At 42.0% G+C, this 25657-nt stretch overlaps 1 protein-coding gene and 1 long non-coding RNA gene across 4 annotated transcripts in view; one reads left to right on the top strand and one right to left on the bottom strand.

The window, feature by feature from the left end:
* Nucleotides 1-25657, bottom strand: part of LOC118206451 — a 191401-nt gene that overhangs the window by 14717 nt on the left and 151027 nt on the right. The window contains exon 3 of one of the 3 annotated variants that reach the window (XR_004761199.1): nucleotides 12509-12577. The exons of the other annotated variants lie outside the window; for them this stretch is intronic. This is a non-coding gene — a long non-coding RNA (uncharacterized LOC118206451). Of the gene's footprint in view, nucleotides 1-12508; nucleotides 12578-25657 lie in introns of those variants that run through there. 3 annotated transcript variants of the gene reach the window in all.
* Nucleotides 398-16281, top strand: dok2 (docking protein 2). Its single transcript, XM_035379194.1, has 5 exons — nucleotides 398-657; nucleotides 4064-4366; nucleotides 7579-7696; nucleotides 13833-14008; nucleotides 14313-16281. Exons 1-5 carry the CDS (start codon nucleotides 490-492, stop codon nucleotides 15312-15314), a joined length of 1767 nt encoding a protein of 588 aa, XP_035235085.1. The 5' UTR covers nucleotides 398-489; the 3' UTR covers nucleotides 15315-16281.

The following is a 25657-nucleotide window of genomic DNA, read 5'->3' as shown; positions in this document are numbered from 1 at the left end:
AGTTTCATTACTGCACTAAATATGGATGCGATTTAAATACCGCCACTGTGTAGCACCTTTTGCATGGATTTATAATTAACTACAATAGGGAACAAAATAAAAATATAGACAATAGACCATTGATAACTAAGGTCTAAAGGACTGATACCATGACTTTATGTAGTCATAAAAGCTTACTATGAGGAATGACGAATAGAGATAGATGAGACCTGATAACTGAGATGCTCGGCACTGAAATGCTCTGTGATGTTGTGTACGTTGTAAATCGAGGCATGGATTCACACTGAGGTCATTGACAAAGCGCGACAAAAATAGAATGGAGTTGCAAAAGTGAGGGTCGTGGGTTTGAACAAACAAAGACGTTGTCACACATACACACCCAAAAACGCAAATGCAAACGCAAGCAGACGCGTGCGCACACACACCACACACCGCTCTGCGTAAGCAGGCTGAGTTTTAACGGTAGTGCAGGGCGCACAGGAAGTCACGATGACGGGGAACTCGGGGCCTCTGCATCGATCGCAGACGCTACTGGCTCAGCTCGTCGTGCTACAGGGCTACAGACGGCTCGAAGGAGCCAGCGGAGGAGAGATCGCGATGGACGAGGACGTCAGGAAGAAGGGAGTACTGTACATTCAACAGCAGAGGTTTGGGAAGGTAAGGCTACACCGCTGTTGCACTTTATACCTGGTTAATTTGCTTTAAAGGCCATTGTATGTCTGATATACATGAAGCTATCAGTACTTTATATTACAATGACCCTGTAATGGGTACTTTCACGGATAGTTGATTTCATGGGGGTTTTTTGGTTGATATTTTTAGTTAAACTTTTGACAGCTTCAGTTTTAGTGTATGTTCTCAACGGGCCAAGATAGTTTTTGTGCACAATAAAGGATATTTTAGAAAGAAGTTTCTCATGATTTCCGGGCTTTACAATGGATGTTATTGGGCATTTGGGGTTTTGTGGTCTAAATCAAGAAAATACACTTCAAGTAACTACAAAGCAGCTATTACAGTGGTGTTCTGTTTCCAGGAGCTGTATATAAGAACAGATTTAACAGCTAATTTTATAGCATTTATTCACAACTATAAATATACAGTACATTTTTATTTTGTGCTGGTACTTCTTTTCTTGAGCACAGTTTTCTCAGGTTACAGGATCCATAGGCACTAGTTCTATCTAAAAATAATATTAAACGTAATTTTTGAAAAATAACTGGCCAGGATTTCGACCAAAAGCTCCGGAATGTCAGTTAGCAGTCATTGCAAAGCCAGCCGGTCATCAGGAAATACCTAAAGTATCCTTCATCTCACAAAAACGGGGCAAAACAAAGCATACACAAAAACTGAAATAATACTGCAAGTTTAGAGATCCCAGAAAGTCAACCATTCCTTTAAATGGAATTTGATCTTTCAAAAAGTTCTCTGGGGAAAAACGTCACTGAGCACACAGAAAATGAATGTCAGAGAAAACGTTTTAGTGAAACATACCAAGGGCAGACCAATTAACGTCTCTCATAAAGTTTTAAGTAATTGTTATGCGTGGTATAACCAAAACACTTTCCCTGAGTTTAATTCATGTATAGATGTGTCCTACTACGTGGTATTTAAGATAATGATGAATTCTGAATAAATTCTAAGGACTATTTGTCCCCCATGACAATGTATCACTGAACTGGGATCAGCAAACTCCAGGGAGTTTAGGTCTTAATGAGTCCTCTACCACGCATGTAGACTATAACACACACGGTGACACATTATGTCTTTAATTGTTGTTTTTTTGCCTTTTTAATGATTACTGAAATTGGATATAACGGTTTGTTTGGAGTTCTATGGCATATTGAGTGATAACGGTGGCAGAGGATAGAAGTTATGGGTACATCTATATGGATTTGGCTCATAAAACAAAACATTTAATTTTACAGTATAAAAGTAACCCCTATTTTTGTTTGGTTAAGAGCACTTACTCTTATATCACAAAAATATATATTTTTAAATGCAGCACATTAAAATGCATGCAGTTTCAAAAACATTTTTTCTTATGAGTTCATGTTGACATTTAGAAATAAATTATAGTTGTTCTTGATTTGAAAACATTTTTGAGTGATATTTCTCTGTCTAAATTAACATTCTCACATTCTCTGAATTTGCAAATGAAGCCTGGTCATCTGGAATATTCTAATCACTTATTTTATCGGAGTGAACATTTGTAGTTTGTATGGTTTCAACAAGGCTTTACAAATAACTACATTTCCATGTATTTTTAATTGTTGGAAATGTTGATGTTTGAAAAACAAAGTTAAATATACCCACTTGGGATTTTCATGAAATTAGTTTGCCCACATTTTTTCACTATAAAGTTGGCTAATTGGACAAATTAAACAGACTTATTCCGAAAGCAGCCTTGACGAGAAACCTCATTAAAATACAGCTGACATATTAAAATGAATGGGCTGACTAAATGGCAGAAAATTGATTTTTGGGAGAAATAACATGTAATGAGACATGTTACCCTTTCATACACTGCACATTTTGCACTCTGGAAATCTATGAGTGCTTAAACAAATGATTGGCAGCTTTGAACCGGGCTTTGTGAGTTTATGTACCTTGTAAACAACACCCAGGAGCAAGCTGTAAAGTAACAGCCCCTGCATAGGGCTCTTCGCTGGGTAAAAAATGCAAACCGTCTTGCTACGTAAATATACATGCAAAAAAAATCACTACCAAGAGCAAGCGCTTTAAAATGTGACCGCTCGACCATTCCAGACACCGACTGCACACATGGAACAATAGCTCATTCAGACATGCTTCAATATTGGCTATATTGACTCTTGTCATGAGTGGTTCTGATAGTAATTTTTTGTAATGCCAAGTTTTGATGGCCGAGAAGTTTAATGTCAAGATGACATTCTAAGAGCCAGATAGAAGTAAGAGAAAAAAGAAAAGAAGATCATTCATCCGTTTGACATGGCATTTGGAAGTCGATGTAAGCCATTTCGTGTAAATATTGCACTCGGGTCATGGTTAATCCACGGAGTCAGAGGCTTTCCTTCCTTGTTTTCATGGTCTTTTCATGGCAGAAGAGCATTTTAGGTAACCCTGCAATGTTCTCAGCGAAGCTTTCATAAAAATGCTGTTCAGAGGAGAAGCAGTCAGAGGGGTTTCTGTTTGTGTTTTTATTAGCTTCTGAAGGCAATCTTCAGAGCCCTGAGAGCTTCTATGGCATTAGAGATCACAGACTGAGGTGAGAAGGCTGTTGGAAAACTACCCGAAAGATCGGATCTGGTGTGAACTGCATGGTAGCAAGGCTTCTCGCAAAACCCCTTTCCATTGTACCTTTTGATACGTGACAAAGACTCTTGGCTGGCTCACAAGTTTGTAAATGGCAGGGATGTATAAAATTTCTAATTTAGCACTCAACAAACAATGAGCAGGTGATCACTTTTGGTTTTGTTCCATTTCATGTCAATTTCTTAATGTGAAGCAGATTTTCAGAGCACATTGCAGAGAGCCTTACTCAAAAGGTGATTGAAAGGATGATTTCTAAGAAAGAAAAAGATTTTCTGGAAATTCAAATGTGTTGTTTGTTCCATTCAAAGTAGCACTGGGCAATCCCTTTGCAGTTTGCACAACAATATGCCCTCTCATATATGAAGTGAATTCAGTGCTGACATACTTTATATAACCCTATTCTGACACAGGCCTCAGGAAGTCAATTCTATTTTTTTAGTTTAGTTGTATCAACACCATTTGTCTATTTAGAAAATATGTATATAAAAATTACACAATATCACAGGAATTTACTTATACACAATTGCACCTGCATTGAATTTCAGTTTAGACTTTCCACCTATATTTGCTAGCCAAATCAATTACAACATATCAGTTTATAAACAAGAATAAAATGTATGAAAAACAAAAACGTGTTTTTTTTTTTTTTTTACCATTACATAATGCTAGGACTGTCATCTTCTTTCTGTTTTTACTCTAAAGATGTTAGATACCAATCTTTTATTAGAATCATTTTTAGAGGTATACTGAACCTTTCTCATCTCCCATGTAGAAATGGAAGAAGGTGTGGTCCATCATCTACAGAGAGAGTGCCTGCTCCATCTCCCGGATGGAGTTCTTTGAGTGCAAAGACAATGCGGTCAGCATGGAGAAGGCCGACAAGACCCTCCGCAAGCAGGAGAACAAGAAGGTCATCAAGCTGAGTGACTGCATCCGGGTGTCGGAGGTGGAGATGGACTGCCCCAAGGACTGCGGCCCCTTCCTGGTGGAGACCACCGAGAAGCTCTTCGTATTCGCAGCAGAGAACTCTGAGCTGGAGGACTGGACCCAGAAGCTTTGTGAGATTGCCTTCCCTGTACGTTAGCCCGACCCTTCTGACCGCTTAGCGTAGCGGCAGTGCGCTGCGCACAGATCCGTTTTCATGTTGTTTAGCACTCAAAGCAGGATATACAGCGTCCAAAATAGTGACGCAGATGCTAAATAGAAACAAGAGCTCAAAGGGACATCAGCGCATAGCCACCATCTTAGCACACCACTTTAGATGTTCCCTCCGTGAGTTCATGCTTAGTTGATATACATTACATTACAGACATTTGGCAGACGCTCTTATCCAGAGCGACGTACAACAAAGTGTATAACTGTATACAGTGGTGATTGTTACCCACCCCGAAGTGCCATATATATTCTATATGGACGCGCGCACACACACACACACACACACAAGATGTTCAATTAATGATACTGGATGCTTCTTTATTGTAGCTATTTTGTGTAGAGGTGACATGCAAGGAAATTGTGGTCAGATAGGTGTCAGATATCACGTCAGCCATGTCTGTATGGCTACCTATTGTAATGCATCCCAGATTTTCTACCCACAATGCCTCACAACACAGATGTGTCTTTTTCCCCACCCTTGGGAGTGCACACCGTCTGGCAGTTTGTCGGTTGCCCTGCCAGAAATTTGGACATTATACAGGCAGAGTATATGGAATGTGTACTGCATATGGTATTCTTTACAATGGTGAATACCATCTCATGTCAGACAGTTTATCTTTAAACCACATAAGGGTGCTATTTGTCATTCAGATTTCAGGGAAAATAACAGTTTTGTGGAAACAGTGAAATCCACATGACAGTCTGAGTGAACATATAAAATTGTTACTACCTGAAACCTTGATTTGCATATTTTAGTCCGATGCTTTGGGCTGCATTGCCGTATAGGAGGTGAAGGATACAATATACAATAGATTGGATTCTAGAAACAGGGCAAATGCTTGTTCTGTAAAAGGTGTTTTCCCATTTGCGAAATAAATATAAGTCTTTAATGTGATATTTGCAAATCCAGGAATAGTTACCATACAGCGCGCATAGAAAGGGAAGCTTGTGTGACCTCACTCCCTGCTGACCTGAGGCTCACAGGAGGTTAGAGACATGGGACTGGCACAGCGCCTCCGTGGTTCCCACCCCAGCGCCGAAACGCTCAGTGTCAGATGACTCTCAACACAGCGTGAGTCACGGCCCCCTGTTCCACGCTGGGGCTACAGGCACTAAAATAGGCATTCCTTACCAACGCTTAACATTCACCTTGGGAAACAAAACACACAGAATCTGTTGTAATATTTAGGGAGCAATACTCTGGGCTTTAGTGCGATGCGGGGGGATGGGGCTGCCTTCTGGGAATGGCCCGCTCATGTATTGTATTGTCAGCGTGAAAATTCCAAGAAAGAGCATGTTGGACCCCGGCCCCAGATGCAGACCACATTTTCAGCTGTTCTCCTTCATACAACTATAAAAAGGATTTAAAGGAACTCACAGAGCCCTTAGTGACACAGACTGACTAACGTGATGACTGATGTTACACAAAACCATTTGTGCACACTATGTGCTCACAACTAGGCGGGGATTCAGGGTTAAAACTCTTCTCAGTAAATTCTCGATTTGAGCTCACATTATTCACTGTTGAGTTTGACAGCTTCAAAAAAAAAAAAAAAAAAACAGAAGTTGTTTTTAACAAAGTCACAGTATGGTTTGCAGTATGCAGTGTGTCATGTGCCTGTTTCCAGGCAAATGCAAGCCTGAGAAGAATATTCTCAGAACAATTGAGTAATATTATGGGCTGTTCATTTTGGTTAGCGTGCATACCACTGGCTGAGAGATGCAGACATTCTATTTTATTTCTTACCAGTGTTACTACAGAAGCTAAATGTTACTAAATTGGCTTTGATGCAAATTACCTTGATTGCTATGGGAGGTAGTAGAAAAAACAGATGTCAACTTGGACTTCCTAGAATCCATCCTTTAAGAGTTCCTGTTGTTTCTAGGAATCCATGGAGCCAGCAGAGTTCTCAGCTCCTGTCCTCATGGGCTATTTACCCTCAGGGCAGAGGTTGATTTCTGTAGGAATCTGTGACAGACTCAGTTCTTCTAAAAGGCATCAAAATTCATCTTTTGACCATGCCATGCCGGGACATGAAAATATTAGTACACAGTGAAATATGAATTATCACTGCTGACCAGTGGTCTGGATTGCTGGAAGTCATACTGTACTTTCTTTTAACCAATTATCTGCCTCATTTGCTCCAATTAAAATAATAATCAGCTTTATAAGCAAACACACACACACACACACACATACACTACTCCAGGTACTTAGCATGACATCCCTGCTGTGGACTAGCCAGAATACCCATAACCACCATATTGTTCAGTGAGGTGGTCAGAAACTCCTCAGTCACGACTGCAATGTCCTTACTTGAGAGTGTGGCTGTGTCCCAAAAGAAGTAGCTGTGCAGCAGTTCTGTATGCTTTTGTAGGGTGGATTTCAGCTGAAGTGAATGAACCTTTGAAATGACTCTAGGACCGTTTCAAACCAAAACCAACATGCCGTGCAGGCCTCAAAGGTCATTTCAGCACAGCAAGACAAAAAGTGCTTGACGGATATAAACTTTAAGAAAGTGACTTCCTGACATCCCAATCAGTCATAGCATTGAAATAATACTTGCCATATAGGGAGGCGTAAATGTTATGCGGTATGCAGAATGAGCTCAGTTTATTTTTCTTACTGACAGAGCTCCATTTCTTAAACATGCATATTTTAATACATATTCTTAAAACAATAAATTTGATTTACAATGTTCACATATGCCAGTATAGGTCTGAATAAATGCCATACTCATGCATCATACACCAGATGCACGATGAAACTATAAACAACAAGTGGTCAGCAATCTAATGATGATGTGACCAAGTGACCCAGCACTACAACTATACAGCAATTTTATTTGGTAGCTGTAAACAGCTAACAGTAGCATGTAGTGCACAAATCTGCTCAGATCTGACAATCCTCAGATTAGTCCTCTCTGCTGAGTGATGATGCAGAAGAAGAAAACTCAATTCTACGATACATTCCTCTTTTGTTCAAAGAACATAAAAAGGAATAAATGGCAGAATGTTAATGTTTGACAGGAAGGATTTTCCATTTGAGACACAACCTTAAGCGTAAACGGACAGGAAAGTGTGTCATCGTGGTTGTCTGTTGACGGCTAGCGTTTTTGCGACCCCATGCAGATGAACTGGAGTGAGCGCGTGGTGCCCAAGCGCAGCAGTATCCAGAGGGGCCCCACAAGAGGGGACCCAGAAGAGTCCACAATGGAGGAGAACTCTCTGTACTGCAGAGGAGACCATGGTGAGAAAACATGGCTATTCATGCAAAATGTCTCTATGACAAATATTGCCTCTATTGCCATACGCAGTAATGTCCAGTGTTAATTCAACTCAACAGAACGAATGAATGAATCATTGCATTTATATAGCACTTTTCCAAACACTCAAAGCGCTTTACAATGATAACAGAGTTTATATGGGTCCATTAGGGACCACATGTACACTGTAACGTGTTAATTAACACTGAACATTTTACTGTGTTGCATTTACAAAAACAGATGAAGGAATGTTTCTCCTGCAACACCGCACCGATTCAGAAGGAAGTGCTTTGTCCAGGCCAGCATTACACTGAATTAAAGTCCTTTATCAGATGCTCTTTTCCAGAGTGACTCAACCCCTTCAGCTGAATTCATAGGGTCCCTTGGTGTACAGAGCCAGGGATGCATCTACATTTAAGGATTTCACCGAAACAGGCATTAGAGTACTGAATGTTCATAGGCTGTCAAAGTAGAGGGTTTGATCTCGGTGGGCCCCACACACCGCGATGCCACAGCCTCCCGCTTCGTCTCTTTCTGTCGCTGCGGCCCTGTCTGGCTCTTTGCTTCGCTGCCTGGGAACAGGGCCACGCTGTCTCTCGCTGTAAATATTGAAGACCGCCTGGGGGGACCGCGCGCGTGTTGGGAAGACACAGAAGGCGGCTGTAATGAGCCGGAGGCAGGAGGAACACCGTCCCCGAGCGTGTGAGGTGTATGAAAACTGTGACAGGCCAGAGGGGGCTAGAAAGGAATCAAGCTGCCCCCCCCCCCCCACCCAGAGAGCAGTGGCTCACTGTGTACCTTTGGCTCCAGGGCCCCAGCTTCCCTGTAAAATGCCACCCCCCCACCGCCCCGACCCCCCACGAGATAGCCAGGGACCTAGGTAGCTGGCCTCCACAGTCACGGCACATCAAGGAGACCACCGGCATTCAAACAGAGCAGAAACATGAAAAGAGGACGGAAAAAAACTGGCCCTCATTCACCAGCATTCATTACGAAGCCCCAAATCTGCCTCTGGTTCTGAGTGAAATCTTATTAAATATTTAATGAAAGTGACAGGGATACAGAATTACAATGGAAAGGCAAAGGGATTACAGCCCTGTGCACCTCTGTTTCTGAGAGCTGTGGAAGCACTGCACTTTTTGAGAAGACCGCCCCCTCCCATTCAATTATTTTGGGATGATTGAGCATGATTGGCAGCATGTCATCTGCAGCTTAGCCAGCCCCCTCAAAACCCTCTCGACAACCCACGGGTATTTACACTCACAACTAACTGAGTGTGCAGATTAACTCCTAATTTGCATAAAATAACCTCACCACGAAGAACTGTACATGTCTTTGACCCACTTTACCCACATTAAATACTAAAAATATATCAGTAAAGCTATGTACCGTATCTCATGTTACTCCCTATATATATATATATATACATATATATATATATATATATATATATGTCACTCCTATTTATAGCGTAAATACTGTTCTACAGAAGTTCTCAATTGTGGCAAAACAAATTTTGACATGGCTGGATAATTGTACAGTTTTAAATGGTTGAAGGGACTCAGTGTTAAATTGATGCACATGGAGGCATGCATAGTAAGCCTGAAGTGATCTAGGGGGGTAACTTGATATTCATTGCAGTCTTGCTATAAATGCTCAAGACTTGTGACCACTTCCCCTTCTCTACGATCGACGTACTATACAGTGGAAAATGTTTCGCCTTGCGGCTGGCTTTTCCTGTCATGTGGCTGAAAACGATCGTACCAGTGCCCTCTCAGCTCAACAAACTGTCCAGTTATCGCTCAAACATAATACATCCTGCTCACAAGTAACACATCTGCAAAACTGTCTGTTATTTCCTTTCACATACTCTCTCTAGCACCACATTCCATATCCCGTCTATTTTTAAAGCTATATTGGACACTCTTGCCGTCTTTAGGCAATGTTGTACTCTTTCTTGGGGCGACATAGCTCAGGACGTAAGAACGGTTGTCTGGCAGTCGGAGGGTTGCCGGTTCGATCCCCGCCCTGGGCGTGTCGAAGTGTCCCTGAGCAAGACACCTAACCCCAAACTGCTCTGGTGAGTGAGAGGCATCAATTGTAAAGCGCTTTGGATAAAAGTGCTATATAAATGCAGTCCATTTACCATTTTACCATTCTTGAAACTGCTGAGCTAATTTTTTCTTTACCCATTCATTTAACAGTGGGAACTGAGTGCTCAATTTTGAGTTCTCATTCTAAAATCTATCCTACATGTGGCAAGCCTACCTCGTAAAAAAATCAAATGTTTCCATACCAAAATTTAAATAGATTGAAAACATTTTTTCCATGAAACTTCACCGCAGTAGACTGTCTCTCAGTAAGAGCGACCCCTCGAACACACAAAATATGTCGCTGCCTTTGGGGAACCCCATAAAAAATCTTCAAATGTTTATTTCCCGCTTCCCTGTTCTCATGCTGGTAAAAGGCTCACATGGAAGATGGCTGCCTCTCTGTGTGGTGCAAGTATAACAGATGAGGGCCCTGTGAAAACTCAGCCAGCTTCTTAAGCTCGAGGGGCAAAAAAAGTAATTATTCACAATCAATGCATCTGATCTCAATTATGTGTGTCACAGTTATTACCACGTTTCTTTAATCAATGGTCACAGAGCTACCCTTTGGCCATTATAAATATTTAGAGTTTGATAAACATTTGCCGCGGCTACTTTTTTTTACTCAGACGTAATCTCGATCATATGTCGCAGTGTATACAGAGGGAATAGATCCACCGATGGGCTTTTTAGTTTTGCTGGTCTCCAATGACTACATCTGGATTTAAAATAAGTGGAGCTAAGAACAAAGAACACGGCTAGTCCCATGCTGTAGTCATAGAAAGTTACAGAAAGTTGTGAAAATGTTAAGTTCTCATTATTTTGTTGGGGTTCTCATCTCAAGATCTTTAAATTATTTAAACAGTTCATTTTAACACTGTAGAGCCTCTCATGAGAGATTCTCAAGATTCTCAGCACTGATATTTAAACATGAGAACTGTCAAAGTTTAAAGAAACTTTAAATTGTCAAAAACTGCCAAAAAAAAAAAAAAAGAGATTCATCAGCTGAACGGTTATACCAGTAGGAAACGACATCCCCTGTCCCTGTATAGATTTTTCTCTCCTAGAAGAATCCAACAAGCACATTTTGAATGCAGCCAAAGATGTGGACCCATTTCTCAGTCTCTCTTGCACTTGATTCCTCCCTTTCTTTACCTCTCTCTGTCCTAGGTATCACCCTTTCTTTACCTGTCTCTGTCCTTTTCACACATACACCCACAAACTGAATCACTGAATCACCAGGAACTGGCCAAAACCAAATCAAACGCATCGTGTGTGAAGCCGACAGATATAGCTCCAGGGTGTGATACAGTCCACAGTGAAAGGACACGACGCTGTGCTCTGTGGAACCGCAGATCATTTACAAAGTTCATTACAGGGCCACATGGCCATTCCGTAATGGGCCAAAGAGAGAGAGAGCCTTCCCTTAGCATCTGTTAGCAGAGAAGCTTGCCCCAATGTACCCCATTATGTGCAGGGATACAGAATCCAAGACCACAGTCTTGGCAACAACAAGACCCTGCTAATGATGAGTTTAATTTAATTATCAAGATAGGTCTTCACACATATTAAACGAGTGGCACGTACTGTTGTGTTTCGGGGTTTAAATGTGCATATTTGGATAAAATCAGCAAAGAGCTTTACAGAAATGCAGAGGGGCAGTCACACACTGGGACCGGGGAGGACATGCTAACATCTCCGTCACAGAAAAGCTGAAGGCAGATCTGAAGGCTTCTTAGCTGGGTTTCCTTGGAGTTGCCAACATCCTCAGCTGCCGGTCCATCCCTGGGCAGAAACAACCCGCTGGGGGATTTGATTGGATGAGACAGCGTACTCCATACCAATCTCTCAGTCCTTGGAATATCGTGCAGCCACACAGTCACGATCAACCTCTCTGCTCCCCCACAGTTCAGAATCTCCAACCTTGTGTGCTGGAGAGGTTGGGCCAGAGGAGTTAAAAGACAGCAGCGCAACAAAGAATGCTCTGCGTTTGAGCCAGAATCAGAATGTGTATTTCAGTCACACATCCTCCTGCGCATCACGGGTGAATCATAAAAGAAAAAACCCCCACATAGTGCAAGTAGCACTCGGCCTCACCATTTCCCCAGTTGGTCTTTCTGAGTGCTCCCTGTCTAGGAGGGCTAGAGAGATTTCTCGCAAAGGGAAAGCAGTCTGAGGTCTACAATGTTTTGGAGAAGCTAGGAGATCTGAGTTTGGCGTGCCATATGCCTCTTATGTGTTGAGTAAAAAAAATACATACACAATATTTTTTTTTTTTGAAATAGAGATGAACACGGCAAAGAAGCAAGCACCTGTTTATATTCAACCCCAGTAGCAGAGAGGCAAAACCACACACGGAAGTCACCCGGTCTATTTTCTGCTCTGCAAAGTTCTATTATAGCGCTTCAATTCTACAGGAAGGAAATAGGCTTTTTTTCTTTTTTGTCGTCTGTTGAGGGAAAGCAGAGAGATGAAATCAACTCACACACAGCTGCAATAGGGGATTGTGTATATCTTCAGATCAACCTTGTCTCTGTGGAACCGTAGCTGGTGTGGCTTTGGAGCCCCCATATTACAAATAAGGCGGCTCCCCTTAAACCACATCTTTTGCACAGGTGTATTCAAAGCTGCTGGGAAACAAAAAAGGAAAACAGGTGCCAGAGAACACAAGCTGCAAAATGTCTGTCTGCAACTTCCTGCAACAGGCCGCGCTGCATATGCCCTGTAGCTTCATAACGCAGGCGACCGAGTTCTCATTCAGTGCAGGTCCTTAGGCTGAAGACACAGAAATAGGTATTGTTATTGTCAAAAAACAGTAATTACATCGTAAGTAGGTGCACATAATAGAGATGAATTCATGCTGTACCAATTACACAAGCCACAAAACTTTTCCATTTTCCTCCATGTTAGTAACTAAGTAGTTACTATGTAACCAAATCGTAAAGTAATGAAAATTTTGTTACACTGGTATAAAAGAGCAATAACCAAATGCAATGACATTGCTTCCTAATAATTAAAATTTAGCCATTATGGAATGTTATACCCTTGTTCATAATGCAAATACAATTATAAAAATAAGGTTTTGGATTATTTCAATTTTCTGAAAGTTTAAATAAATTGTTATAGGCTCAGGATTGGGATATAACCTAGAAGTAACAAGCCATGCAGTCGTCATTCCCACCTCCTCACTCCCCAACCATACTATACAATCTGATAACTATACAGTCTGATAACTTCAGAAAATATATGCCAGACACTGTACAAGCCAGTATAACTAGAGACCGGACGGAAAATGGGAAGTCGTGAGAAACAAACAGCACCCTCATGGTGAAAGGGGAAGTCAATCCGATGGCGCCCTTTTCACAGTGAAGCAGTGACAGAGCATAATGGATCTGGCTGCTTTTTCATTACCACTGTAACTATCTGCCTAAGCAAAGACCGTATCTCCTCTTTATTTATTTTGAGCGATCTCATTACTCTAATGGATATTACTGGTATTTCAGAGCAATATTAGGGCATAATTTTAAGTGGGGTGGTGGAGGGTGATTTTAATCTGATGGCCTGTTATATTATTTTCCAGTGAGATTGCCTTCCGTGCGAATGGAAAAAAATATGTCTTCCAGCCTTTCAAATGACACTTTAGGCCATAAACGAGACATGATCACCTTTTGTTGGCTCCTGTGTGGAAACATTTCCATGGGAGAGCTATACAGTGCCTCTGCATCTGATGCAATTTCCAGCTCAGGGTAATTTAAATCTGAGTCACAAGGATCTGCCGACAATTCAACCGACTTGGTTTTGCAACCGCACTTAAGCAACACATTCAGTTCAGTACACAACATGCTGACAATAGGCCACCTGGTACAACTCAACACCCGTGCGCCTCAAGAAATGCACGACAAAACAACACGCCACATCGCTAATTGTGTCACACTGGCTGCTGGAGGCAGAGAATCGGCATCATTATTATTTTTTTTTTTAAAAAGCTGTGATATTACAGATACTACATTATTTTCTTGTGCTCCACCAGCCTTAAGGGACTTCAAGGTGTTGGTGAGGAAAACGGAGGCCTCGGAGAGGTGCAGGTTACGTGGATCCTTCTTCCTGCGTGCCGATTTCGACAGCCTCATCCTCATAGACTCAAAGTCAGGCGAGATGCTCTTCGCCTGGCCCTACCGCTACCTCCGAAGGTTCGGTCGGGACAAGGTAACACTGCTTCCAAATTCAAAGAACAATTTCAAAAGAACTCCAGTCCAACAAACTTATTTTTTAACATTTCAAACGGGGAAACTTTAAAAAAGTTATACAACTACACTGCTTTGAACCTACTATTAAAGCTAAGAACCTGTCAAACATGAAGGATGGGATTATCCAGTGGTTTTTCTTTTTATATCGTATCCTTCTGGGCTAACTTATTTGACATCAGTTTAACGTCCTTGTGTGACCTTCACTTGTTTGCTAGTAGACATGGGCTGAGGGTTGAAATGAAAGCTCCAACCTTCTGTTTCAGGTTACTTTTTCCTTTGAAGCGGGACGCCGATGTGACACCGGGGAAGGAAACTTTGAGTTCGAGACCAAGCAGGGGAACGGCCTCTTCCAGGCAGTTGAGACGGCCATCAACATGCAGAAGAACACCTATGCCCCTCAGAGGCAGGCCTCGGGAGGGATGGACATGGAGCCCGCCCCCAGACACCCGATCACGAAGGACAGCTGCGTCTACAGCACCATCAGTGAAGCCCAGATGAGGGACAGCCCCGCCCCACCACAGGGCGCTAGGTCCAGGCTGGACCTGCCCAGCGACAAACTGCTGACCGGAGTGAAGAGCCTGACCCTGGACACCAGGCCGCCCCCCCGAAAGAACCAGGTCAAGACTATCTCAAGCTGCCCACTCCTCAACAGCGAGGACCAGGCCTATTCCCACACCTCCATGACACGGGACCAGGGGGAGCCGGAGGAGGCCAAGCCAACATCCGCAGCTCACGGCAGGCAAGGTTCCCACGACGAATACTCCCTCCCTTTTGACACTATCAGCAAGAACCTGATGGCCTGCTTCCTGGCCGCTCAGACGCCCCTGGCTGGGGATGCAGGCAGCGAGAGGGACAACCGTGCAGATGGTGCAGAGGCCCCTGATCCCATCTATGACTCCATAGACGAGATGTCCGTCAGGCCAGTCATCAAGACCCAGTCCCAGGTCCGTAAGCCCACCGAGTTCAAGGTCGAGCACATTTACGATGAGCCCGAGGGTTGCGCGGCCATGGTAACGGAGGTCAGGGGGCCCACCTCCCTTTACGACGAACCGGAAGAGGTCAAGGGTTACGCCTGGAAATTCCAAGGCACAGCAGTGGACCCCGGTGGCCATGAGTATCCCTACAACCCGCACATTGATGACTATGCCGTCCCAAAACCAGCAAAAAGGGCTTTCCCTGACCTCCAGGAGGACCAATCAAAAGAAGACGATGACTCCCCTTACGATAATGTGATGTCAAAAATGACCAGCAGAGGAAACAGATAACAATGTTCCTGAAAAACCAATTTGCAATTTACTTAAAAATAGTCTTTGGAGAATTCTGTGAATTTTACAAACTTCTGAGGGCATTGGGAGATAAGTCAGTTTTATTTTGCAACATTCAGATCAATTCCAATAGTCTGTCAAAACAATACGCCAAAAGAACAATGGCCTTGACGTTTGTTCAAGAACATAATGTTGCAATGATGCAGTGGATACTTTGTCAAGTCCTCAACTTTCCTTTTCCAGGAGTGATCCATCCCCCGTCTTACTGGCATCAATTTCTGTCCTTTAAGTAGCATTACTATATATGACAAAGAAAGAATTATTTAAAATCCCAGCCTACTCCACTTGGGGATATTTCAAGATTCCTCCAAAGGCGCATATTTCATGTTCAGAATATATTATTTTGTAAAGTTAATAAATAATTGTGTGCATTGTTATTTTATGTAGTTATACTATTGATATTTAGCAAGAAGTGATTTGATTTCATTCTGATCATGACGTTTGGAATTTCACACTGAAAGCCACCCCTTTGGGTGTGTTCCCAATATGGGCGAATATATGCACTCCCTGACCCAAACAGCCATGCTTGATAGGCATGGGAATGCACTCCACCCTGTGAAATCCTCAGAGACAAAAAGACTTCTAGAAAATGTTCATATTTGTTGAGATGGGATGTACTATGTATGGTGTTTACATCTGACAATTTGGTTCCTTGTTATCTCATTAGCATATACCCCAGGCTAATAATGGCATCCCTTTCCCACAGCTGTGCCTCTGGCTGGTAAAATGTTTTGCAGCTTCATTAATGAATTCTGTGACCTTACTTCCATGTTGTTTCTTTCCTCCGTTTCATATTTTACACATGACTGTAACAAGGGAGTGTTGATTAATTGGAGTGGTAAATTTGAGAAAATTAAAATAATTTGTAATGTAAAAATAAATGAGGGCACATTAAGTGGGTTACACACACATGTTAACTGTGCCATTAATCAATAGAGCTGCGACTCAAGGAGGCCCCTCCCCTGTACTCGGCAGCCATATTAAATAAATAATCAGGGTGAGGAACCAGTGGCATGGAAGTGATTGGGCCCCTGGCAGAAAGAGAATGAAGATGTCACAATACCCCATTAATTTCCCTGGCCCGCCGCACCTATTGCCTCTCAGACCTCCCCTTCCAGGTCGACCTGTTCTCTCCGCGCTAATCTCACAGAGCTGGGACACACAGGCAATTAACCCCCCACCCCCCTTCAAATCTGCTCTCACCATAGGGCATTTTAGGATTTATTTTTACATTAAGTTCCTTTGAAGGTGATGCGAACGTGCAGGTTGTGAAGCAGTTTATACAAACTGCAGAGGTAGAGGGGGAGAGAGGCTCATACTGCTGGATGCCTGGGATACGGTCACGGTCATTCTAGGGAGGATGCGGACCGTGATTGCGACGCGGTCAGCATGAATTTGTCCAGCATTCAGCGTACGTTTGGAAGGGAAACCGGGCACGATGCACAGAACATTGTGAACGCCAACAGTGCCGTCGTGTCAACCACAATTAAAAAATGTCTCTGAAAAGATCAAAATGAATGAAAGGTGAGCACAACGGGTGAGGTAATAAATCACAGAAACACAATCTAAATGCAAATACCAGTTTTCAGAAGCACAAATAAATCTCCTCCATATGTAGACTACCTCTTATTTTCTGAAGAGAAATGAAGTGAGCGCATAGGGAAAAATATATAAGAAGAAGTACCTCCTCAACATTACTGCATATACATTTCTGCGTCCCATAAACTTGGATTTCTTGGAAGTGTCTTATTGATTTTCAGTTCTCAGAATGGTTCAAAAAATGTATCTGAGGCATTTGGTTTTGGTTGAAAAGACAAGGTAAGGTTTCTGGAAGCACAGAAATCTCATACTTCTCGTGTGATGTCCCCTCTGGCCTACACTACACAGCCGATGCACAGGAGCAGACTTGTACTGGAATTAACAGACATTTTATCTCTCTATTTGACAGATTCACAGCAAACCCATTCTTACCTCATCCTTGAAATGTCAGTACAATACTAATGCTGAAAAAAAAACAGATCGAGCAATTGTCCTCCAACTGGCCCTTATGCCCTGATTCTCAGCTGTATAATGTTTTCAGTTGGGCACTAGGGGGCAGTATCTCTCTTTATTGAGATTTTGAACCATTATAAAAACCCTGGAAAGAACTGCATGTTCGTACTAAATGGGTATGGTACGCTTTCGCTTTCCAATCAAAATAGTGCTAGGCACATAGATATGAATTCTGATTTTGGCATGAAGATATTGGGCAATTATAAGTTAGACTGAACAGGTTATGAGCACAAGAAAGCCAACATTATCCTGGTACTTATATAAGATAAAATGGAATACTTGTGTAAAATTATTACTTCTCTCTCAACATTTAATAGTAATCTTATATATGTGGTCTTAAGTGCCCACCTGAATTAGGCTGCATCCCTATTTTCGGTAAAATGCTCAGTTCTTCAGTTCCCTGAGTCACCACCTTTACATTCCTTTAAAAAAAGGATTGGGGTTTGTCTGTAGATAGAATTATGCCACACTCGGAATGAAGGGTGATTCTGATGTGCAAGGAACATCTATCACTGTCACAGCTAGTAAGTACAGATACTGTACGAAAACACAAACAACTGGCACTGTAACTGGCAGGGATGGATATGCCAGAAATGAACAATCTTTGCTAAAGATCACATGCTCACATACCTAGCTACAGCATTCCTCCAAAAGGCATAATTAATTTTATGCTAATATGTCACCATAAGGTGGATATTTCACTGACTCTGCTGAGCCTTGTTTGTCCTTTGGTTTCTTTGTGAGCAAGCTCGGGAGACTGCGCGTACTTTTGTCATCATCGCCACTCTCCTTGAATGAAATGAGCAATCACATCCTGAGGTGACTCACAAGGCAAAGATGTGGCCATGGTAAATATATGCCTCTGCAGCTTTTTCACCTTTGTGTATGTGTGTGTGTGTGTGTGTGTAACAGAGAGAGAGAGAGAGAGAGAGAGAGAGAGAGGTAATTGCAGTGAAGCACAGGAAAAAGTGGCTGGTCTCATTGACCCTTAAAGCATCAAATGAGGGCAGGGTTTCCAAGAGATTCCCCCAGAAAAATATCTGCCAGCTGTGTGGTGTATAAGGAAATGAAAACAAGTGACCACATATGAGATTCAACCAAAAAAGACTAAAATGATCAAGGGTAATATCATTCTGTGTTTATACTCAGCCATTCACTCTAAGCGATATTTACAGGAGCCCATGTATGCAAACATTTCCTCCAGGGCAAAATTCTCAAGTAGAAAATATCAAGCGAGAGGGGTTTGGAAAATAACTGTGACGGCATTATGTAAAGCACCATGCAGGCATGCACAGAACGGACTCACACACACAGCAACAAATGGGCAAATGTGAACGCATGCGATCAAAAAACACCCCTTCATATGCACCTCAGTGGGAATGGCTGGATGTCAATTTTAAAGATTTACACCAATTCTGGAGACATTTAAAGGTGTCCAATGAAATGCTTATATGGGGAATATGATTTGAAAGAAAGAAAAAAAAAAAGAAAAAAGAAAAGAAAATCAAGTGAAAGGGCAGAATTTCCTCACAAAGCACATGATGGAGTTCAGCCATTAGCTCCAGGCAAAAGAAATGGAAAAATATACCTTTCCCATTTCCTGATCATTTTTTTCAGGGGTACATTGAGGAATTCCTTCCTTGGCTTCTGCATCCGTGTGGTGAACGGTGGCAGCACACTGTAGCTTGACGCTGTTTTAACGCCGTGGGTTAAAGGTCACAACCAACGTAATTATAGGCCTACATCATTGCAACTGCAATCTATTATTCATCATATAAAGTTGCTGTGTTAACATTCCATGAACAAGGTCCCACTACTCCTTACACACCATTCTAGCGTAGCCTACTACACTGGCTAATCAATGTTCATAAAGACTGGAGCCAAAGACGTTAACACTAGTAACTACACTACCAAAAGCACATTGAGCGGTGTGAAACAATTAGCACCCTATTCACAGATGTCATGTTAAGGGCCTGTTGGTATAAAACTGTGTTGCAGAGCCTCTTTGCTAAAAGGTGTTAAAGTGCATTACTATATATGGATATTCAAGTTCACTATATTGATTTCTTTACTATATTGATATGTATTTAAGTGAAATTCACATGCGTCACTGCAGTAACTCCCAGATATGAAGGCATCGGGAATGGTGGAAATGTTTGCATTGCATTTGAAAGTGCCATGAAATCACACATTTTTTATGAAACCTTTTGATTTCAATTGTATATTTATATTACAGTCGCCCATATTTTAAATATTTATACCTAATTTTTTAGCTTTAAGCGAAAAATCCACAATAAAATCAGTAGTAATCAGGATCCTGTTAGAACTTTCAGCATTCTGAAGGATAAATTTAGGGATTTTTTGTGGTTTTGTGATAGCATTTTCAGTTTTTATCAATAGTAAAGCATGTATCCTTCTTAAAACTCTTTGATTTGGTATCAGTGATAAAAAGGAGCTTGGTAAGGTAAAACTAATAAATAGCATGAACTTTCCAAAATGAAATTCACAAATATTTTTATAAAATAATTGGTTCACAAATAAATGCAACTGATCCACAAATAAATGCAGCCGATCCACAAATAAATGTAACAGGTTCAGAAATAATGTAACTGGTCCTCAAATAAAAAATTGTGGGTTCACAAACATGTTTTTCCGCTAACAAACAAATCTTTCCTGGAAAATGACTCAATGTGCATTTCTGCATTTCCTGGCGTAGGTGGAATCGCTACCATTTATTTCTGCAATTTTGAGACAGCCACACGTGCAAATAAACCCATAAATATGTTTTTTTTTTCACTGAGACTACTCCAGCCAATCTAATTTTAAGACATCCTTCTGCTAATGTCCACATTACTCTGACCAATCACAGCACGTATATGCTCACTGAATCAGGGTTGTGTACTTCCCCTTGGTTGGGAAAACATTTCTGTAATGGTTGGCTAATTATGCGGAAACCAGTAGAGTTCAGTATGTTTGCGACAAAAAGCTTGTATGATATAACTAGCTAGCTAGTTATATCATATGACTGACATTCAGATATTTATAGAAAATCAGAGCTATAAATGCAGGGTGCTGACTCTATGGTTTTCAATACCAAGCTATCAGTTATATCACCTCTTTTCACTCTGTAATCCATAGCTGTGCAGTTACTGTGCAATTGATGGAGCAGGACCAGGCAGATTGCTAATATGTAATCAATAATCCACCTGATCTGAATCGTGAATAATCGAAAACAGTTGTGAGCACTCGGTAAAGCTATTAAAATGCACGTCATGGCAGCTGAGACAGTAATAAAATAATGTTCACAGGATCAAAAACAAATTCTGCTGCTGTATAAACATATTAAGACATTTACATTAAAACATTTTTTATTTTATATTATTTGTTATAATATCTGTAAACACGTGTGTAGATAGTTCATTCATCTTCAGTACTTAGAAAAATACTATTTTTCGTTGTCTGATACATACTTCTTTGGAATTGCAGGATGGATCTACGGCCTCAATCTCAGCATAGAAAACATTGTACTTAAATTTGCATTCATGCGAACAACATATGAAAGATTATTAATTCTAAACACTGGTGCTTGTAATTTGTAAATACTACTTTACATTATGTCAGTCAGCTGAAGGCACAATGACAATGAAGCGTTGGGTAATTACCTGACCATTTATAAGTATGTTGTACACCATCAAACTACATACACATGAGCTCAGACAAAGTCCTACTCAGCAAAAAGGGGTAGTAAAGCTTTGTGTTTTAATTAAGTTTTCAGATTATACTCAAGAGAAACAAAATACATAATATTGAGCTGTACATATTTCCTCCGGGAGAACAAAGTTAATCTAACTTTAAGCTTCATGGTGTTGCCATGGACACATAATTCTATAAATAAATGGTTCTGCGGTGCAGTAGCACAACTTATTGCCTGCCATTTTGTTCCATAAAGAACATGAGCGATGAATGTAGTCTAACATGTTATTAGACCGTGGTACACATTACCAGAAATAAGCAGAGAAATTACAGAACCAGTCATGTAACCGAGCGCTATCCCCATGCTAGCCGGTGAAGTGGACAGTAATACCGCTACCAATTATAGAAGTTTGTCTCTGGTGGAATTAAAACGAAACACAACGGCTTTCCAGAGAGACTTTCAGGTGAGTTCCAGGCTGTGTTGCTTTCGCTTATTAAAAAAGCTGGATGCTCTTGTTACTCTGACTGCCGTCCCTTCCCAGTATTTTGTGAGCGGGCATCTCTGGGGGCTCTTCAAGTGGCGGGATTGTTTTAGATATCACCCAATGAGTAATTAATCACAGCTGCCAGCCCAACACGTATTAAATAACCGACTGTCTAAAAGTTCCCCTCTCTCGTTTTTGTGCACATAAATAGCACAGAGAGGTTATTTAAGATTGAATTCTCAGTTGCTGACCCCTGTGCCCTTTGCTAAGAACAAGCGCAGCCCAGCAGAGGTGACATCGTTATGCTGAATTAAATTCACGCTCACAACAGAAATTCTGAATCTCGGAATCGACGTTTGAAGAGAAAGCATTTCTGCTCTGCAGGTGAACAATACGAGCATTTACTGTGTCACCAAAACACTTTCAGATACAGTTTCCTCATAATACTTATGCAGTAGTTAACCATCAGTAGTAAAAAATCAATTTTTGCGTTTGACTGTAATTGGTTTTCCTATGTGTTTGCCTAAAATATTTAAATGCATTCGTAACAGCAATGCTCCTCATATAATAAATAACAAATGAACCCAGTAACATGCAATTGTATCCAATCCTATCAATAAACATATGTGGCTATAATATTGAATGGTATGTTGTGGTTAATTGGCTCCTGTGGAACCAATTAAATCAGCGCCAAGTCCATAGAGTAACATGAACAGAAAAGATAATAATGAAATGGATTTAAATGAAATAGCTATCTTGTTGTCCAAGATGAATATATTGTAAGAATTCATAGTCATTCGAAATCTAATCATTTAATGGCAGCAACACTTCACTGAGGGTGTCTACGGTTTATTTGCCTGTAACTTCAATTACTTTTACTGATGTTGTGAATTAAGGAAATCAAGAGACTGTAAAAGGTCACTTTATTTCGCGAGCAAACACATCCAAATCTCCGCCATGGTTTATTAGTTTTACACATCAACACAGGCTTATTCCTGAAACCTGCTGTGCCACTCTTGTATAGTGCGGTGAGCAAATTTCTTTTTCAGTTCTTTCATTTTGAAAAGGCCTCTGGTGGCAAGTTAATGCATAGCAATAATCATGAAGTTGACCTTTCCAAGCTAATTCATTCATAGGTTTTCTTTCTTCTTTCAGATGTGGGTGTTGCTGGTTATTGATGAGGTCACTGGCCATTATTTGCCCCTAATGTCAAAGGAATTTTTACTCATAAATCAAATTACATCACATATATTTACAAGTGTCAAGCCAAATGGCTCCAGAGGCCTGATAAGCACTGACCATATAGGTGGAGATCGATAGAATACATATCAATTACTATTGATTCTTGATATTCTTTGTTAACCTTTTGACCCAGCTCACGGTGGTATAGTTCTGCTGCTCGGGTCAGTGGCTTATCTCATGTCAGAGGTGTGTTCTCGTGAAGCTGTCTGTGGAGGTTTATCTGTCTGTTATCCCACACGAGCGCTCAAAAACTCCTCTGCAAAAGGGAAGTTAATGACCTGGTAGCCCCATTTTGACTGCAGGTACTGTAAGCTTTAGCACTCAATAAAAAGGAAACTAATCTAACAGTCAGGAGGGTTTTGGGACACAATTGCAATGATGGATTAACAAACACGAGGCTCTCCGGCAGAAATACCTCCAAATCCTTCACCATACATTAGAAAACGCACTTACATTCACATATAGCACAGTTCTCAAGAGAAACATGTCGTACAGAGACTTTGGCACAGCAACATATTTAAATATGTCAGCTGAATATCTTAAATCTTAATCTGAGTGTGGAACAAAGCACTTGAAAAACATCCACAACCCCATGCACAGAAAGTCTATTGTATTATCGTTGAACCCCCACGCCCATACTCATCCTGGACCACATCACAACACACCAGAGAGACTGATGGGAAATTGCAGCATTGTTGGCCCACTGAAATTTCACTCTCCACAGGAGCTGCGGGCATTTTGTCGATTCTCACCACCTCCTTCAGAAAGAGCGTAAAGTAAAAAGAAAAGAAGCGAGAGGGAGAAAGTGTGCTCGTCCAATGTCGGACGTCGGTGACAGCTTTTAAGGCTCGGGTTCCCTGCTGCTGTCCCCGGCCCGTGATTGGAGGCTCGGGCTGAGGTGGTAGGGAAACGCCCCTCGCTTGCTAGCTCGCTCACCACCCGCCTCCCGAGGCCGCCCCCTGAGCAGCAGGACGAAATGAACAGTGGCGGCGGGGCGAAGGGAAACCCACGCAAGATCCACCGCGGTTCGGTCCCATGCAGCGCGGTGACAATTATCCTCATCAATCAACGCGCACTTTCCCTGCTCAGCCACCTCTACCCGGAGCTAGCAAGCTTTGTGGGCTGCTTATTGGCACGTCACTGTGAAAAGGCACACAATTTCACATTCGCAAGTAGTTTTTACGGCCTTTTATGGAGGGTTACAGAAAGCTCTGATGTCAGCGTGGCACTGTTTGGCGTCCACCGATTCATCAAATTGAAAGGAAAGGGAAGTGACTCATGCAAAATGAGTCAAGCACACTTTGTCACTCTCTGCATTTACAGTTAACAGCCAGAAAATTGACACATTTTAAAGTGATTGGGCGGAACTGAGCTCGTATGAAGTGGACCCTAAGTCAAAAAACTCCCAGTTTCTGATTACAGCGGCCATTTTGTGCCAGAATGCTCCCCACGCATCAGTTCCCAGGAAGTTCAGTCCTCCAAGCTGGGTCAGCTTACAATAATGTTCTGAGGAACTGGCGTGGGGAGAGTGGGTGTGGACGGCTTCCTGGATCAGACCAGGTCAGACAGCGGGCCGCAGAGGGACCCTCCTCCCCGGTGTGGCGGCCTCTGTATCAGGAAGCGTGCGGAGCGCGCTCCAGTGGTGGGTAGGGCGAGGTAACGGGGCAGACCAGACACCTCTCTCAGGAGCACTCAATCACTCGAGGAGATCGCCTGGGAGAGCACGCCGTCTCATGCCGTCGTGTCTGAGATTCAATTGTCTCAGAAGGCGGGAGGGTGGGGAGAGGGGGGGTGCTCATCACTGCAACACTGGAGTCAGCCCACTTGTTTTCCCCACACGATGTACCAGAAAAGACAAGAGTGCGATCACAGCTGACCCCGGTATCCTTGCTAGGTTGAGGCAGTTCATCACCGTGTCTCTCTCTCACGCGGCTCCCCGCTTGTGAAATGGCCGGGTTTTGTTTTGGCACTGGCGGCCCCAGGGGGATGTGGCCTGCAGCGTGTCAGCACTGCTTTTACATGCTGCCTCCATCCTTCTCCCCCCCTAATTCAGCACTTAGCTCTGGACGCCCAATCTGTTCATATCTGCCCGCTCTCTTAATTAATGTCAAGCTCGGCATTTCGGAATATTAAGCAAGTACTCAATTCAATTTCTTTTGTTGAGTCTCTCTGCTCAACAAAACTTTAAAAATCATGCTAAAAATCTAGTATAGGAAACATAATAAAACAAAAACATAATGCACACTTGTTATTGTTTATTAAATTCCAAGTTGTGTATAGCATTTAATGCCTAATCTAATGCCATTTCAGTTGGGTGGCTGAGACAAGCTTGTTAAAATGTGTGAAGGTCCTGAGGACAGTCAGAACTTTAGAAAGAATGTGAGTTTTGAAACTTTTTAAAAGCATTTCAAAATGATTGGAAACTCAAATCAACACTACCTTTCAAATAACAGTCTCTTTGAGCAACTTGCTCTTTGTCTATAAATGCCATTAAATTCCCCATGTCCTGTCTTTTAACTGCAGTGGCATTCTGCCTTAAAATGAATGGCAATTAAGGAAAGTAAAAATGTGGGAGGAATACATAAAGTACACACTTGCTACTTGAGAATTGAGTAATTTGATCAGCACGGATTGAAAGTGAGGATGGGCTCGCTTAATTATGTCGCTGGCACTTAATTGAGGACAGGAGAGAGAATGAGGCTGTGAATATGCAGAACGTTATCCGAGGAGGAGGGGAGGGGAGGCAGGGGAGGGGAGGGGAGGGGAGGACACGGCGGCTGGGTAACACAGTTAATCATGCGGCCTGTCGGC

The sequence above is a fragment of the Anguilla anguilla genome, chromosome 10, assembly GCF_013347855.1.
Source record: "Anguilla anguilla isolate fAngAng1 chromosome 10, fAngAng1.pri, whole genome shotgun sequence".
Lineage (NCBI taxonomy): Eukaryota > Metazoa > Chordata > Actinopteri > Anguilliformes > Anguillidae > Anguilla > Anguilla anguilla.
Note: the sequence above shows the minus strand (reverse complement) of the source record. Positions and strands in the feature narration are given on the sequence as shown.